The sequence below is a fragment of the Lagopus muta genome, unplaced genomic scaffold (assembly GCF_023343835.1).
Source record: "Lagopus muta isolate bLagMut1 unplaced genomic scaffold, bLagMut1 primary scaffold_207, whole genome shotgun sequence".
Taxonomy (NCBI): domain Eukaryota; kingdom Metazoa; phylum Chordata; class Aves; order Galliformes; family Phasianidae; genus Lagopus; species Lagopus muta.
The window spans coordinates 18519-34556 of record NW_026040247.1 but is presented as its reverse complement, the minus strand read 5'-3'; the positions used below and the strand labels follow the sequence as shown (position 1 = coordinate 34556).

The following is a 16038-nucleotide window of genomic DNA, read 5'->3' as shown; positions in this document are numbered from 1 at the left end:
CAGTGCTATGGGGCTGAGCTATGGGGCTGAGCTCTAGGGCAGTGCTATGGGGCTGAGCTATGGGGTTGAGCTCTAGGGCAGTGCTGTGGGGCTGAGCTATGGGGCTGAGCTCTAGGGCAGTGCTGTGGGGCTGAGCTATGGGACTGAGCTCTAGGGCAGTGCTATGGGGCTGAGCTATATGGCAGTGCTGTGGGGCTGAGCTATGGGGCTGTGCGGCTGAGCTGTGGGGCTGGGCTGTAGGGCAGCGCTATGGGGCTGTGGGGCTGAGCGATAGGGCAGCGCTATGGGGCTGAGTGACAGGGCTGTGCTATGGGGCAGTGCTATGGGGCTGAGCTATGGGGCTGAGCTATAGGGCAGAGCTATGGGGCTGAGTGACAGGGCTGTGATATGGGGCAGTGCTATGGGGCTGAGCTATGGGGCTGAGCTATAGGGCAGAGCTATGGGGCTGAGCTATGGGGCTGTGGGGCTGAGCTATGGGGCTGTGGGGCTGAGCTGTGGGGCTGGGCTGTAGGGCAGCACTATGGGGCTGTGGGGCTGAGCTATAGGGCAGTGCTGTGGGGCTGAGTTATAGGGCTGAGTTATGGGGGAGTGCTATGGGGCTGAGCTCTAGGGCAGAGCTGTGGGCAGAGCTGTATGGCAGTGCTATGGGGCAGAGCCGTGGGGCAGAGCTGTATGGCAGTGCTATGGGGCTGAGCTGTGGGGCAGAGCTGTATGGCAGTACTATGGGGCTGAGCTATGGGGGCTGTGGGGCTGGGCTGTGGGGCTGAGCTGTACAGTATTGCTATGGGGCTGAGCTATAGGGCAGAGCTGTGGGGCTGAGCTGTATGGCAGTGCTATGGGGCTGAGCTATAGGGCAGAGCTGTGGGGGAGTGCGATGGGGCTGAGCTATAGGGCCGAATCAGGGCTGTGGGGCTGAGCTGTGGGGCTGAGCTGTACAGTACTGCTATGGGGCTGAGCTGCAGGGCAGAGTGGGAGCTGTGGGGCTGAGTTATAGGGCTGAGTGCGGGCTGTGGGGCTGAGCTGTATGGCAGTGCTATGGGGCTGAGCTGTAGGGCAGAGCTGTGGGGTGGTGATGTGGGGCAGAGCTGTGGGCTGAGCTGCAGGGCAGAGTGGGGCTGTGGGGCTGAGCTATGGGGCACAGCTATAGGGCAGTGCTGTGGGGCAGAGCTGTAGGGCAGAGTGGGGTTCATGGGGTGCTGCTATGGGGGCTGAGCTGTGGGGCAGAGCTATGGGGCAGAGCGGGGGCTGTGGGGCAAAGCAGGGGCAGAACTGAGAGCTGTGGGGCAGAACCCAGCGCTGTGGGGCAGATCTGTGGGGCAGCTCAAGATCTATGGGGCAGATCTGTGGGGCAGAGCGGCTCCATGGGGCACCCCCTCCCCCAACCCCCCCAATCCCCCCCCCCCCGCAGGTGCAGCACTTGGGCTGATTGGTTCATTATGCGGCGCAGCTAACGAGGGGCGCGGCTATAAATAACCCCGGGGCTCATTTGCATAATTTCATATCCCCCCCCCTCACCCCCTCCCCGTCCCGTTACCATAGTGACCCCCCCCCCCCATTCCCCAATCACGGGGTTCGTTAGCGTGATGCTAATGAGGGGGGGGGTCTCCCTGCTCTCCCGCAGGCGATGCTGTGACCCCCCCCCGGACCCCCGCCCCGAGAGCCGCCATGAGCCCTGCGGGGAGGGGGCAGCGCCGGGACCCCCAGAACGGCGTGGAGGTCCTCCAACAACAGCCGGAGGTCCTCCAACAACAGCCGGAGGTCCTCCAAGAGGCCGCGGTCGACCGAGGTGGTGCTGTGGTCCTCCAAGGAGCCGTGGTACCCCCGGAAGCTGAGGTCCTCCAAGACTCTATGGTCAGCCAGGGGTCTGTGGTCCTCCAAGGCTCTGTGGTCCTCCAACATCCCGCGGTCCACCTGGAGACAGAGGTCCCCCAAGACTCTATGGTCCGCCAGGACCCCAATGTCAACCAAGACGTCGTTGTCCTCCAGGACTCTATGGTCAGCCGGGGGTCCGTGGTCCTCCAATGCTCTGTGGTCCTCCAAAACCCCCCGGTCCAGCTGGAGGCAGAGGTCAACCGAAGGTCTGTGGTCCTCCGAGACCCCGCGGTCCTCCAAGATCTCATTGGCAGCCGAGACTCCATGGTCCTCCAAGACTCCGTGCTCAGCCGAGGCTCCGTGGTCCTCCAAGACCCCACGATCCACCTGGAGACAGAGGTCCTCCAACACCCCTCTCTCCTCCCCTCCCCCGTGAGCCCCCCGGAGCCCGACCCCCCCCAGGGTCCCACCGCCGCCCCCGGCCCTGTGACCAACCGACGCTCTGTGACCCCCCAGCGTTTCGTCCCCGCAGACCTGGAGGACCCCACAGCCCTGGGGGACGCAGAGAGCCGCCGGGACTCTATGGTCAGCTGCGGCCTCACGGATCAGCAGGAGCTGAAGACCCCCCGTGACTCCACGGCCCCTCTGGATCTGGAGGTCCTCCAGAACTCTGTGTCCGACTGCCGCCCCACAGCCCCTCTAGGCCCGAGGCTCAGCCCAACTCTATGGTTGACCGTGACACAACGGAACACCTTGACTTGAAGGCCCACCACGACTCTACGGCCAACCACGACCCAACGGCTGCTCTAGGCCTCAAGGTCCTCCACAGCTCTGTGGCCAACTGCAGCCCCACGGCCACTGTAGACCTCAGTGCCCACTGTGACTCTGTGATTAACCGTGACCCAACGGCTGCTCTAGGCCTCAAGGTCCCCAGAACTCTATGATCAACTGCAGCCCCACGGCCACTCTAGGCCCCAAGGCCTGCCATGACTCTATCGTTAACAGTGACCCAATGGAACACCTTGACTTGAAGGCCCACTGTGACTCTATGGTTAACCACGACCAAACGGCCACTCTAGGCCGCAAGGCCCACTGTGACTCTATGGCCAACTGCGACCCAACGGACACTCTAGGCCCCAACGCCCACCACGACTCTATGGTCAAACGCAGCCCCGTGACTCCTCTAGTCCCAAAGGCCCACTGTGACTCTACGGCCAACCATGACCCAATGGCCGCTCTAGGCCTCAAGGTCCTCCAGAACTCTGTGGTCAACGGCAGCCCCATGGCCACTCTAGGCCCGAAGACCCACCAAGACTCCATGGTCCACCACAGCTCCACGGCCACTCAAGGCCTCAGTGCCCACCAAAACTCTATGATCAACCACAACCCAGTGGCCGCTCTAAGCCCAAAGTCCCACTGCGTGACTCTATGGTCCAATTGTAGCCCCATGGCCACTCTAGGCCCAAAGACCCCCCGCAACTCTATGACCCACCACAGCTCTATGGCCACTCTAGGCCCGAAGACCCCCTGCAACTCTATGACCAACCACGACCCACTGGCCACTCTAGGCCCAAAGACCCGCTGCAACTCTATGACCCGCCGCAGCTCTATGGCCACTCTAACCCTGAAGACCCCGCACAACTCTATGACCAACCACGACCCACCGTCCACTCTAGGCCCGAAGACCCCCTGCAACTCTATGACCCAGCACAGCTCTATGGCCACTCTAGGCCCGAAGACCCCCCGCAACTCTATGACCCAGCACAGCTCTATGGCCACTCTAGGCCTGAAGACCCCCTGCAACTCTGTGACCAACCATGACCCACCGTCCACTCTAGGCCCAAAGACCCCCCGCAACTCTATGACCCACCGCAGCTCTCTGGCCGCTCTCTGCCCGGCTCGTCCCCCCGCTGCCCCCGCGCCGCCGCCTGCCGGCGTTGGCCATCCTCGCCCTGTGCGCCCTGCTGTGCCCTGCCGGCACCTCGGCCCTCAGCCCTGCACTTCCCGGGGGACGCCGGGGCAGTGGGTTCGCTACGGCCGCTGGGGATCCGGGGCCCGTTTGAGCTTCAGCCTGAAGACCAACGTCAGCCGGGCGCTGCTGCTCTACATGGACGACGGCGGCAACTGCGACTTCCTGGAGCTGCTGGTGGCCGAAGGGAGGCTGAGGCTGCGTTTCGCCATCGCCTGCGCAGAGCCGGCCGTCGTGGCGTCGGCGTCGGCGGTGAACGACGGGCGCTGGCATTCGGTGGCGCTGAGCCGCAGGGGGAGAGAAGCGGCGCTGGCGGTGGACGGGGAGACGGCGGCGGCGGGCGGTGAGGTCCAAAAGGGCCGAGATGGCGGTGGGCAGCGACCTGTTTGTGGGGGGGATCCCCCCCGACGTCCGGCTGTCCGCTCTGACGCTCAGCACCGTCAAATACGAGGCGCCGTTCCGGGGTTGGGTGGCTGAATTGAGGGTGGGCGAGGAGCCGGCCGTGATGCTGGGGGCGCAGGGGGCGCGAGGGGGACAACGGCCCGCCATCAGGAGGAGGAGGAGGACGAGGAGGAGGAAGAGGAGGACGAAGAGCGGCGGCGCTGCGCCCAGCATCCACCCTGCGCTCATGGAGGGCGATGCGCCCTGAGGAGAGGGGAGCCACAGTGCGACTGCGCCGGCACCGGGGCACAGCGGGCCCTTCTGCGGGGAAGGTGAGGGGGAGGGGGGGAGGGGGGGGTGGGGGGTGGTCGGTGTGGGGTGTGGGGTTGTGGGGTTGTGGGGTGGTTGGTGTAGGTCTGATGGTTGTGGGGTGGTTATTGTGGGGTGCGGGGTTGTGGGGTTGTGTGGTGGTTGATGTGGGTCTGATGGTTGTGATGTGGTTTGTTGTGGGGTGGGGGGGGTTGTGGGGTGGCTGTTGTGGGGTGGGGGGTTGTGGGTTGGTTGTTGTAGGTCTGATGGTTGCGGGGTTGGTTGTTGTGGGGTGGTTGGTGTGGGGTGTGGGGTTGTGGGGTTGTGGGGTTGTGGGTTGGTTGTTGTGGGTCTGATGGTTGGGGGTTGTTGTTGGGTTGGGGGTTGGTTGTAGGTCTGATGGTTGGGGGGGTGGTTGTTGTGGGGTGGGGGGTTGTGGGGTGGTTGTTGTGGGTCTGATGGTTGTGGGGTGGTTGTTGTAGGGTGGGGGGGTTGTGGGGTGCGGGGTTGTGGGGTGGTTGTTGTAGGTCTGATGGTTGTGGGGTGGTTTGTTGTGGGGTGGGGGGTTGGGGGTTGTTGTGGGTTGGGGGTTTGTTGTTGTGGGGTGCAGGGTTGTGGGGTGGTTGTTGTGGGGTGGAGGGTTGGTTGTTGTAGGTCTGATGGTTGAGGGTTGGTTGTTGTGGGGTGTTGTGGGGTGGGGGGTTGTGGGGTTGTGGGGTGGTTGTTGTGGGTCTGATGGTTGTGATGTGGTTGTTGTAGGGTGGGGGGGTTGTGGGGTTGTGGGGTTGTGGGGTGGGGGGGTTGTGGGGTGTGGGGTTGTGGGGTGGTTGGTGCAGGTCTGATGGTTGTGGGGTTGGTTGTTGTGGGGTGTTGTGGGGTGGGGGGTTGGGGGTTGTTGTGGGTTGGGGGTTGGTTGTTGTGGGGTGCGGGGTTGTGGGGTGGTTGTTGTGGGGTGTTGTGGGGTGGGGGGTTGTGGGGTTGTGGGGTTGTGGGGTGGTTGTTGTGGGTCTGATGTTTGTGGGTTGGTTGTTGTGGGGTGGGGGGGTTGTGGGGTTGTGGGTTGGTTGTTGTGGGTCTGATGGTTGTGGGGTGGTTGCTGTAGGGTGGGGGGTTGTGGGGGTGGGGGGGTTGTGGGGTGGTTGTTGTAGGTCTGATGGTTGAGGTTTGGTTGTTGTGGGGTGGGGGGTTGTGGGGTTGTGGGTTGGTTGTTGTGGGTCTGATGGTTGTGGGGTGTGATGTTGTGGGCTGGTTGTTGTAGGTCTGATGGTTGAGGTTTGGTTGTTGTGGGGTGGGTGGTTGTGGGGTGCGAGGTGGTTGTTGTAGGTCTGATGGTTGGGGGTTGGCTGTTGTAGGTCTGATGTTTGTGGGGTGGTTGTGGGGTGGGGGGTTGTGGGGTTGTGCGTTGGTTGTTGTGGGTCTGATGGTTGTGATGTGGTTGTTGTAGGGTGGGGGGGTTGTGGGGTGGTTGTTGTAGGTCTGATGTTTGTGGGGTGGTTATGGGGTGGGGGGTTGTGGGGTTGTGCATTGGTTGTTGTGGGTCTGATGGTTGTGGGGTGTGATGTTGTGGGCTGGTTGTTGTGGGTCTGATGGTTGTGGGTTGGTTGTTGTGGGTTGTGGGGGGTTGTGGGGTTGTGGGGTGGTTGTTGTGCGTTGGTTGTAGGTCTGATGGTTGTGGGTTGGTTGTTGTGGGGTGGGGGGTTGTTGTAGGTCTGATGGTTGGGGGTTGGTTGTTTGTTGTGGGTTGTGGGGAGTTGTGCGTTGGTTGTAGGTCTGATGGTTGGGGGTTGGTTGTTGTGGGGTGTCGTGGGGTGGTGGGTTGTGGGGCGTTTGGTTGTGGGTTGGTTGCAGTGGGTCGTGTTGTTGTGGGTCGTGTTGTTGTGGGTCGTGTTGTTGTGGGGTGTGTGGTCACGGGTCGGGTGGTTGTGGGTCAGGTTGGTGTGGGTCAGGCTGTGGGTCAGGTGATTGTGGGTCTGATTGTGAGTTAGGATGTTGTGGGTCAGGCTGTGGGTCTGATTGTGGGTCAGGTGGTTGTGGGTCAGGCTGTGGGTCAGGTTGTTGTGGGTCAGGTTGTTGTGGGTCAGGTTGTGAGTTGGGCTGCTGTGCGTTGGGTGGTTGTGGGGTGTTTGATCACAAGTTGGGTGGTTGTGGGTCAGGTTGGTGTGGGTCAGGTTGGTGTGGGTCTGGTTGTGGGTCGGATTGTTGTAGGTCTGATTGTTGTGGGTCAGGCCGCTGTGGGTCAGGTTGTTGTGGGTCTGATTGTGAATCAGGCTGTTGTGGGTCAGGCTGTTGTGGGTCAGGTTGGTGTGGGTCAGGTTGGTGTGGGTCTGATTGTGAATCAGGCTGTTCTGAGTCAGGTTGTGGGTCAGGTCGTTGTGGGTCAGGTTGGTGTGGGTCAGGCTATGGGTCAGGCTGTTGTGGGTCAGGCTGTTGTGGGTTTGATTGTGAGTCAGGCTGTTCTGAGTCAGGCCGTTGTGGGGTCAGGTTGTTGTGGGTCAGGCTGTGGGTCAGGTGGTTGTGGGTCTGATTGTGAATCAGGCTGTTGTGCGTCAGGCTGTGGGCTGGGTTGTGGGTCAGGTTGTTGTGGGGTCAGGCTGTGGGTCAGGCTGTTGTGGGTTCGATTGTGGGTCAGGTTGGTGTGGGTCAGGGCTATGGGTCAGGCTGTTGTGGGTCTGATTGTGAATCAGGCTGTTGTGCGTCAGGCTGTGGGTCAGGTGGCCACATTTGGGTCTCCCAGTGCAGAGCCCCGTGTCACCCAGCTCACACTCACACTGCTCTACTCACACTCACAGCGCCCAGCTCACACTCACACCATCCTGCTCACACTCACACCCTTGCACACCACTGTTCCTTTGCACACCCCTGTATCCTCGCATGTCCCCGTGCCCTTGCACACCCCCATGCCCTTGCACACCCCCTGTTCCCTTGCACACCCCTGTTCCCTTGCACACCCCCCGTTCCCTTTGCACACCCTCATGCCCCTGCACACCCCCATGCCCTTGCACACCCCTGTATCCTCGCATGTCCCCATGCCCTTGCACACTCCCGTGCCCTTGCACACCCCGCAGGCCCTTGCACAGCCCCATGCCCTTACACACCCCCGTGCTGTTGCACACCCCTTTATCCTTTCACACCCCCATGCCCTTGCACACCCCTGTTCCCTTGCACACCCCTGTGCCTTGCACACTCCCCTTCTCTTGCACACCCCTGTTCCCTTGCACACCCCCGTGCCCTTGCACACCCCTGTATCCTCGCATGTCCCCATGCCCTTGCACACCCCTGTGCCCTTGCACACCCCTGTGCCCTTGCACACCCCTCATGCCCTTGCACTCCCCTGTTCCTGTGCACACCCCTGTTCCCTTGCACACCCCCGTGCCCTTGCACACCCCTGTTCCCTTGCATGTCCCCATGCCCTTGCACACCCCTGTATCCTTGCACATCCTCATGCCCTTGCACACCCCTGTTCCCTTGCACCCCCCCGTGCCTTTGCACACAGCCTTTATCCTTTCATGTCCCCGTGCCCTTGCACACCCCCGTGCCCTTGCACACCCCCATGCCTTGCACACCCCCATGCCCTTGCACACCCCTTTATCCTTTCACGTCCCCCATGCCCTTGCACACCCCTGTTCCCTTGCACACCCCCGTGCCCTTGCACGCGCCCTTGCACGCCCGCAGGCTCTGGCTGTCCCCTCCCATCTCCGCATCATCGTGACAACCGTTGCCATGGTGACAGCATCCCTCCCTCCCGGGCTGTAGAGCGCCGTTGCCATGGCGACCCATCACCGTGACAACCGTTGCCATGGAGACGGATGGTCCGCCTGTCGCCCTGGCAACGGGGGGGGGGGGGGAGAATGGCGCCTTCAGGGGACGGGGATGGAGATATGGGGCGCTGTGGGGCACTATGGGGCACTGTGGGGCACTATGGACAGCGCTACTGGATTGCTATGGGGCACTGTGGGGTGCTATGGGGAGCTGTGGGGTGCTATGAGGTGCTATGGGGTGCTATGGGCAGTGCTGTGGGGCAGTGTGGAGCACTATGAGGTGCTGTGGGGCACTATGGGGCACTGTGGGGCACTATGGGGTGCTATGGGGCACTGTGGGCAGTGCTATGGGGCACTATGAGGTGCTATGGGGCACTGTGGGGCACTATGGGGCACTGTGGGCAGTGCTATGGGGCACTGCGAGGTGCTGTGGGTCACTATGGGGCACCTTGAGGCACTATAGGGCACTATGAGGTGCTATGGGGCGCTATGGGGCGCTATGGGGCACTGTGGGAAGTGCTATGGGGCACTGTGAGGTGCTGTGGGGCACTATGGGGCACTATAGAGCACTATTGGCAGTGCTGTGGGTCACTATGGGGCACCCTGAGGCACTATAGGGCACTGTGGGCAGTGCTGTGGGGCACTGTGGGCACTATGGCATGCAATGGGGCACGATGGGCAGTGCTATGGGGCACAGTGAGGCACTATGGGGCACTGTGGGCAGTGCTATGGGGCACTATGGGGCACTATGGGCAGTGCTGTGGGGCGCTATGGGGCACAATGAGGCACTATAGGGCACTGTGGGCAGTGCTGTGGGGCGCTATGGGGCACCATGAGGCACTATGGCATGCAATGGTGCACTATGGGCAGTGCTATGGGGCACAGTGAGGCACTATGGGGCACTATGAGGTGCAATGGGGCACTATGGGCAGTGCTATGGGGCACAGTGAGGCACTATGGGGCACTATGAGGTGCAATGGTGCACTATGGGCAGTGCTATGGGGCACAGTGAGGCACTAGGGGGCACTATGGGGGTGCTGTGGGGCACTATGAGGTGCTATGGGGCACTGTGGTGCACTACGGGCAGCGCTATGGGGCACAATGAGGCACTATGGGGCACTGTGGGCAGTGCTATGGGGCACCATGAGGCCCTATGGGGCACTGTGGGGCACAATGCGGCACTATAGGGCACTATTGGCAGTGCTGTGGGTCACTATGTGGCACCCTGAGGCACTATAGGGCACTGTGGGCAGTGCTGTGGGGGCGCTATGGGGCACCATGAGGCACTATGGCATGCAATGGCGCACTATGGGCAGTGCTATGGGGCACAGTGAGGCACTATGGGGCACTATGAGGTGCAATGGGGCACTACGGGCAGTGCTATGGGGCACAGTGAGGCACTATGGGGCACTATGAGGTGCAATGGGGCACTACGGGCAGTGCTATGGGGCACAGTGAGGCACTATGGGGCACTATGGGGTGCTATGGGGGCACTATGAGGTGCTATGGGGCACTGTGGTGCACTACGGGCAGCGCTATGGGTCACAATGAGGCCCTATGGGGCACAGTGGGGCACAATGCGGCACTATGGGGCACTGTGGGACGCGCAGGCAGCACGGGGGTCGTGCACTGGGGTCTGCGAGTGCAACTGAGTGTGCAAACGAGCGTGCAAACGGGGGGAGGGGGGAGGGCTGTGGGGGCACGAGGGAACCCTGACGTCACCTTTCCCCTTCTCCCCCCCCCCCAACGCTGCCCCCAGAAGAGGAGCCCGCGGTGGAAGGTGAGTGTGCAAAGGGCGTGCAAAGGGCGTGCAAAGGGCGTGCAAAGGGGCGTGCAAGGGGGGGGCGGGCGGGGGAAAAGGGCGCTCGTGCAAAACGCAGCGCAGTCGTGCAAATCAACGCCGCTGGAGCGCTCCGGCCAATGGGAGGGCGGCGTGGTGAGTTGGGGGAGGGGGCGGGGTTATGCTAATTAAGCGACTCCGTCGGCCAATGGGGAGGGCGGAGGGGCGGGGCTCGCGCCACGAGCGGGCGGGGCGAGCGGGGGGGGGGGAGCAGAGCGGGGGATCGTGCGGCGAGTGTGCAAAGAGTGGGGGGCGTTGGAGGAGTGTGCAAGGAATGGGGGGTGTTGGAGGAGTGTGCAAGGAACGGGGGGTGTTGGAGGAGTGTGCAAGGAGCGGGGGGCGTTGGAGGAGTGTGCAAGGAGCGGGGGGCGTTGGAGGAGTGTGCAAGGAGCGGGGGGTGTTGGAGTGTGCAAGGAGTGGGGGGTGTTGTGGAGTGTGCAAGGAGTGGGGGGGTGTTGGAGGAGTGTGCAAGGAGCGAGGGGAGTTGGAGGAGTGTGCAAGGAGCGGGGGGGTGTTGGAGGAGTGTGCAAGGAACGGGGGGTGTTGGAGGAGTGTGCAAGGAGCGGGGGGCGTTGGAGGAGTGTGCAAGGAGTGGGGGGTGTTGGGGGAGTGTGCAAGGAATGGGGGTGTTGGAGGAGTGTGCAAGGAGTGGGGGGCGTTGGAGGAGTGTGCAAGGAATGGGGGGTGTTGGAGGAGTGTGCAAGGAATGGGGGGTGTTGGAGGAGTGTGCAAGGAACGGGGGGTGTTGGAGGAGTGTGCAAGGAGTGGGGGGCGTTGGAGGAGTGTGCAAGGAGTGGGGGGCGTTGGAGGAGTGTGCAAGGAGCGGGGGGGTGTTGGAGGAGTGTGCAAGGAGCGGGGGGGGCGTTGAGGAGTGTGCAAGGAATGGGGGGCGTTGGAGGAGTGTGCAAGGAACGCGAGCGTGCAACGAGAGCGCCAAGCACGCGCAGCTTGCACGAGGGCGGCGCGAAGCACCGTGAGCGCGCAACAAGCCGGGCGTTGCGGCGCCTGAGAGGCGTGCAAGCAGCGTGCAAGCAGCGTGCAAAGCACCAGGGGCGCCCCGGGGCACACGAGGCTCAGCGTTTGCACGAGGGCAGGCGGGCAGCAGCGCACGAGGAGCCAACGCTTTGCACGAGCAGCGTGCAAGCAGCGGGACGTGCCGCGCACACCCCGCCCCCCCCCTCCTCCCACCCCCCCCCCCACATTTGCACGACGAGGTGCAAAGTAAAACCCCCCCCCCCGCCGCCCCCAAAAGGGGGGGAAAAGGGCCTCCGAGAGGCGCTCCGCGCCCCCCCCCCCTTTCCCCCCAACCCCCCCCCATCCCCGTCCTCGTGCCCCCCCCCCCCCCCCCTCGTGCGACCCCCTCCCCCTCCGCCCCCCCCCGGCGCCCCGGCATCGCCGATGTCTGTCACACTGTCGCACTATAGCTGTGGCTTTGGGGGCACGGGGGGCCCCGCGCCGATGTGACTCTCTTCTCTCTCTCCTTTTCCTTTCGCTTCGCCCCCCCTTCCCCCCCCCGACCCCCACCCACATTTTTCTGTTCTTCTGTTGCACCCCCTGGTTCCTTCCTTGCACCCCTGGTTCCTTCCTTGCACCCTTTGTTCCTTCCTTGCACCCTTCGTTCCTTCCTTGCACCCCTGCTTCCTTCCTTGCACCCCCTGGTTCCTTCCTTGCACCCCCTGGTTCCTTCCTTGCACCCTTTGTTCCTTCCTTGCACCCTTCGTTCCTTCCTTGCACCCCTGCTTCCTTCCTTGCACCCTGGTTCCTTCCTTGCACCCCTGGTTCCTTCCTTGCACCCTTCGTTCCTTCCTTGCACCTTTGGTTCCTTCCTTGCACCCCTGGTTCCTTCCTTGCACCCTTGGTTCCTTCCTTGCACCCCTGGTTCCTTCCTTGCACCCTTGGTTCCTTCCTTGCACCCCTGCTTCCTTCATTGCACCCCTGCTTCCTTCCTTGCACCCCTGGTTCCTTCCTTGCACCCCTGCTTCCTTCCTTGCACCCTTGCTTCCTTCCTTGCACCCTTGCTTCCTTCTTGCACCCTTGGTTCCTTCCTTGCACCCCTGGTTCCTTCCTTGCACCCTTGGTTCCTTCCTTGCACCCCTGCTTCCTTCCTTGCACCCCTGGTTCCTTCCTTGCACCCTTTTGCTTCCTTCCTTGCACCCTTCGTTCCTTCCTTGCACCCTTCGTTCCTTCCTTGCACCCCTGCTTCCTTCCTTGCACCCTTGCTTCCTTCCTTGCACCCCTGCTTCCTTCCTTGCACCCCTGCTTTCTTCCTTGCACCCCTGCTTCCTTCCTTGCACCCTTCGTTCCTTCCTTGCACCCCTGCTTCCTTCCTTGCACCCTTGGTTCCTTCCTTGCACCCCTGGTTCCTTCCTTGCACCCTTGGTTCCTTCCTTGCACCCTTGCTTCCTTCCTTGCACCCCTGCTTCCTTCCTTGCACCCTTGGTTCCTTCCTTGCAACCCCTGCTTCCTTCCTTGCACCCTTTTGCTTCCTTCCTTGCACCCTTCGTTCCTTCCTTGCACCCTTGGTTCCTTCCTTGCACCCCTGCTTCCTTCCTTGCACCCTTGCTTCCTTCTTGCACCCCTGCTTCCTTCCTTGCAACCCTTGCTTCCTTCCTTGCACCCTTCGTTCCTTCCTTGCACCCCTGCTTCCTTCCTTGCACCCTTCGTTCCTTCCTTGCACCCCTGCTTCCTTCCTTGCACCCTTGGTTCCTTCCTTGCACCCCTGGTTCCTTCCTTGCACCCTTGGTTCCTTCCTTGGCACCCTTGCTTCCTTCATTGCACCCCTGCTTCCTTCCTTGCACCCTTGGTTCCTTCCTTGCACCCTTGCTTCCTTCCTTGCACCCCTGCTTCCTTCCTTGCACCCTTGGTTCCTTCCTTGCACCCCTGCTTCCTTCCTTGCACCCTTTTGCTTCCTTCCTTGCACCCTTCGTTCCTTCCTTGCACCCTTGGTTCCTTCCTTGCACCCCTGCTTCCTTCCTTGCACCCTTGCTTCCTTCCTTGCACCCCTGCTTCCTTCCTTGCACCCCTGCTTCCTTCCTTGCACCCCTGCTTCCTTCCTTGCACCCTTCGTTCCTTCCTTGCACCCCTGCTTCCTTCCTTGCACCCCTGCTTCCTTCCTTGCACCTTTGGTTCCTTCCTTGCACCCTTGGTTCCTTCCTTGCACCCCTGCTTCCTTCCTTGCACCCCTGCTTCCTTCCTTGCACCCTTGGTTCCTTCCTTGCACCCCTGCTTCCTTCCTTGCACCCCTGCTTTCTTCCTTGCACCCTTGGTTCCTTCCTTGCAACCTTCGTTCCTTCCTTGCACCCTTGGTTCCTTCCTTGCACCCTTGCTTCCTTCCTTGCACCCCTGCTTCCTTCCTTGCACCCCTGCTTCCTTCCTTGCACCCTTGCTTCCTTCCTTGCACCCTTGGTTCCTTCCTTGCACCCCTGGTTCCTTCCTTGCACCCTTGGTTCCTTCCTTGCACCCCTGCTTCCTTCCTTGCACCCCCTGCTTCCTTCCTTGCACCCTTCGTTCCTTCCTTGCACCCTTGGTTCCTTCCTTGCCCCTGGTTCCTTCCTTGCACCCTTGGTTCCTTCCTTGCACCCTTCCTTCCTTGCACCCTTGGTTCCTTCCTTGCACCCTTGCTTCCTTCCTTGCACCCTTGGTTCCTTCCTTGCACCCCTGCTTCCTTCCTTGCACCCCTGCTTCCTTCCTTGCACCCTTCGTTCCTTCCTTGCACCTTTGGTTCCTTCCTTGCACCCCTGGTTCCTTCCTTGCACCCTTGGTTCCTTCCTTGCACCTTTGGTTCCTTCCTTGCACCCTTGCTTCCTTCCTTGCACCCTTGGTTCCTTCCTTGCACCCCTGCTTCCTTCCTTGCACCCCTGCTTCCTTCCTTGCACCCTTGCTTCCTTCCTTGCACCCCTGGTTCCTTCCTTGCACCCTTGGTTCCTTCCTTGCACCCTTGGTTCCTTCCTTGCACCCCTGGTTCCTTCCTTGCACCCTTGCTTCCTTCCTTGCACCCTTCGTTCCTTCCTTGCACCCTTGGTTCCTTCCTTGCACCCCTGGTTCCTTCCTTGCACCCTTGGTTCCTTCCTTGCACCCTTGCTTCCTTCCTTGCACCCCTGCTTCCTTCCTTGCACCCCTGCTTCCTTCCTTGCACCCTTGCTTCCTTCCTTGCACCCCTGCTTCCTTCCTTGCACCTTTGGTTCCTTCCTTGCACCCCTGCTTCCTTCCTTGCACCCTTGGTTCCTTCCTTGCACCCCTGGTTCCTTCCTTGCACCCTTGCTTCCTTCCTTGCACCCTTCGTTCCTTCCTTGCACCTTTGGTTCCTTCCTTGCACCCTTGGTTCCTTCCTTGCACCCTTGCTTCCTTCCTTGCACCCTTGGTTCCTTCCTTGCACCCCTGCTTCCTTCCTTGCAACCCTTCCTTCCTTGCACCCTTGCTTCCTTCCTTGCACCCTTGGTTCCTTCCTTGCACCTTTGGTTCCTTCCTTGCACCCTTCCTTCCTTCCTTGCACCCCTGCTTCCTTCCTTGCACCCCTGCTTCCTTCCTTGCACCCTTCGTTCCTTCCTTTCCCCTTTGGTTCCTTTGCTTTGGGTTCCTTTTTTCACCTTTTTTCACCTCTTTTCACCCTTTTTTTTTCCCCTGCCCTTCCCCCCTCCTCCTCCCCCCCCCCCCCCCCCCAAGGTCCTGCTCACCTGACGTTAAGCAGCCAAGGTACGACCCCTCCCCTCCTTCTTCCCCCCCCCTCCCCCCCCCCCCCGCGCGTGCAAACCCCCGTGCAACCGTCGTGCCCCCGTCCCACGGTCTTCATCCCCTCCCCTCCCCCCCCTCCCCTGCATCCAGTGCTCGTGCAACACGGGGGGGAGGGAAGGGGGGCACGGGGACGGGGGGGGGGCTCCTTGCACAGGGAGGTGTGCAAGAGGCGTGCAAACACACCCTTGTGCACACGGGGGGAACGGGGGGGAACCTTGCACAGGCGGGCGTGCAAAGGGTGCGAGTGCAAAGAGGCACTGGGGGGGGGGGGGGTCGCACCAGAGGGTGTGCAAACGGCGGCTCGTGGCACGAGGAAAGATGAGCGTGCAAACACGTGTGCAAATGGAGCCTCTTGTGATGTGGGGGGGGGGGAGGGTGTGAGCGTGCCCCCTTGCACAGAGAGCGCGGGGAGGGCGGCCCCGAGTGTGCAAACGTGAGCACCTCCCTGCGCCTCCTCTCCCAAACAAGACATGAGCGTGCAAAGCCCCCCCCCCCGCACGCACACCCAGCGCGTCCCCGTGCACGAGGGTCCTTGCACGCTCCTTGCACGCTCGTGTGACCGCCCGCTCCCCGCAGGGCACGAGGGCGCCGAGGGGGGGCCCGGCCGCGGTGCCGCTGAGCTGCAGCCGCCAGGGAGAGGTGAGTGCACATGTGTGTGCAAAGGGCAGCGCCGCCGCCATCGTCCTGCTGCTGCCGCGGCCCCTTTGCACGGCCCTCGTGCACAAACACGCCTGACGGGGTCCCACCATGGGCTCCCACCCCAACATCCCACCCCACGGCCGCCATTTTGGGGTCCCACCATGGGGTCCCTACTCAACATCCCACCCCACAGCCCCACGTTGGGGTCCCCCCACGGCTCCCAACCCAACATCCCACCCCACGGCCGCCATTTTGGGGTCCCACCATGGGGTCCCACTCCATGCACCCACCTTGGGGTCCAAACCCAACATCCCACCCCTTGTACCCATCATGGGGTCCCACCAGGGGGTCCCACCCCACAGCCCCATGTTGGGGTCCCCCCCATGGCTCCCAACCCAACATCCCACCCCACAGCCCCATTTTGGGGTCCCACCATGGGGTCCCACCCCAACATCCCACCCCACGGCGACCATTTTGGGCTCCCACCCCACAGCCCCACATTGGGGTCCCACCATGCCCTCCCAACCCAACATCCCACCCCACAGCCACCATTTTGGGGTCCCCCCATGCCCTCCCAACCCAACATCCCACCCCACAGC

General features: G+C 62.2%; 1 protein-coding gene and 1 long non-coding RNA gene across 3 annotated transcripts; one reads left to right on the top strand and one right to left on the bottom strand.

The window, feature by feature from the left end:
- The first annotated feature begins 1665 nt into the window (after positions 1 to 1665).
- Positions 1666 to 2574, top strand: LOC125687780 (uncharacterized). Its single transcript, XM_048933044.1, has 2 exons — positions 1666 to 2211; positions 2329 to 2574. The coding sequence occupies exons 1-2, from the start codon at positions 1666 to 1668 to the stop codon at positions 2572 to 2574; spliced, it is 792 nt and encodes a 263-aa protein (XP_048789001.1).
- A 10255-nt stretch (positions 2575 to 12829) lies between these two features.
- On the bottom strand, positions 12830 to 14694 carry LOC125687781 (uncharacterized). 2 transcript variants are annotated; one of them, XR_007374398.1, is made up of 3 exons: positions 14562 to 14694; positions 13649 to 14244; positions 12830 to 13189 (listed from the first exon to the last, which is right to left on the bottom strand). It is a non-coding gene; the product is annotated as an uncharacterized LOC125687781 (long non-coding RNA). The 2 variants fall into 2 exon arrangements; XR_007374397.1 differs by having other exon boundaries at positions 13649 to 14364; positions 14582 to 14676.
- Between the last annotated feature and the right edge of the window lie 1344 nt (positions 14695 to 16038).

What these genes read in the sequence shown, in the direction of transcription:
- LOC125687780 (XM_048933044.1), top strand. Translation starts at nt 1,666, where the DNA reads ATGAGCCCTGCGGGGAGGGGGCAGCGCCGGGACCCCCAGAACGGCGTG. An exon ending in CGATCCACCTGGAGACAGAG is followed by an intron (nt 2,212 to 2,328) that starts GTCCTCCAACAC and finishes GTGACCCCCCAG; the next exon opens with CGTTTCGTCCCCGCAGACCT.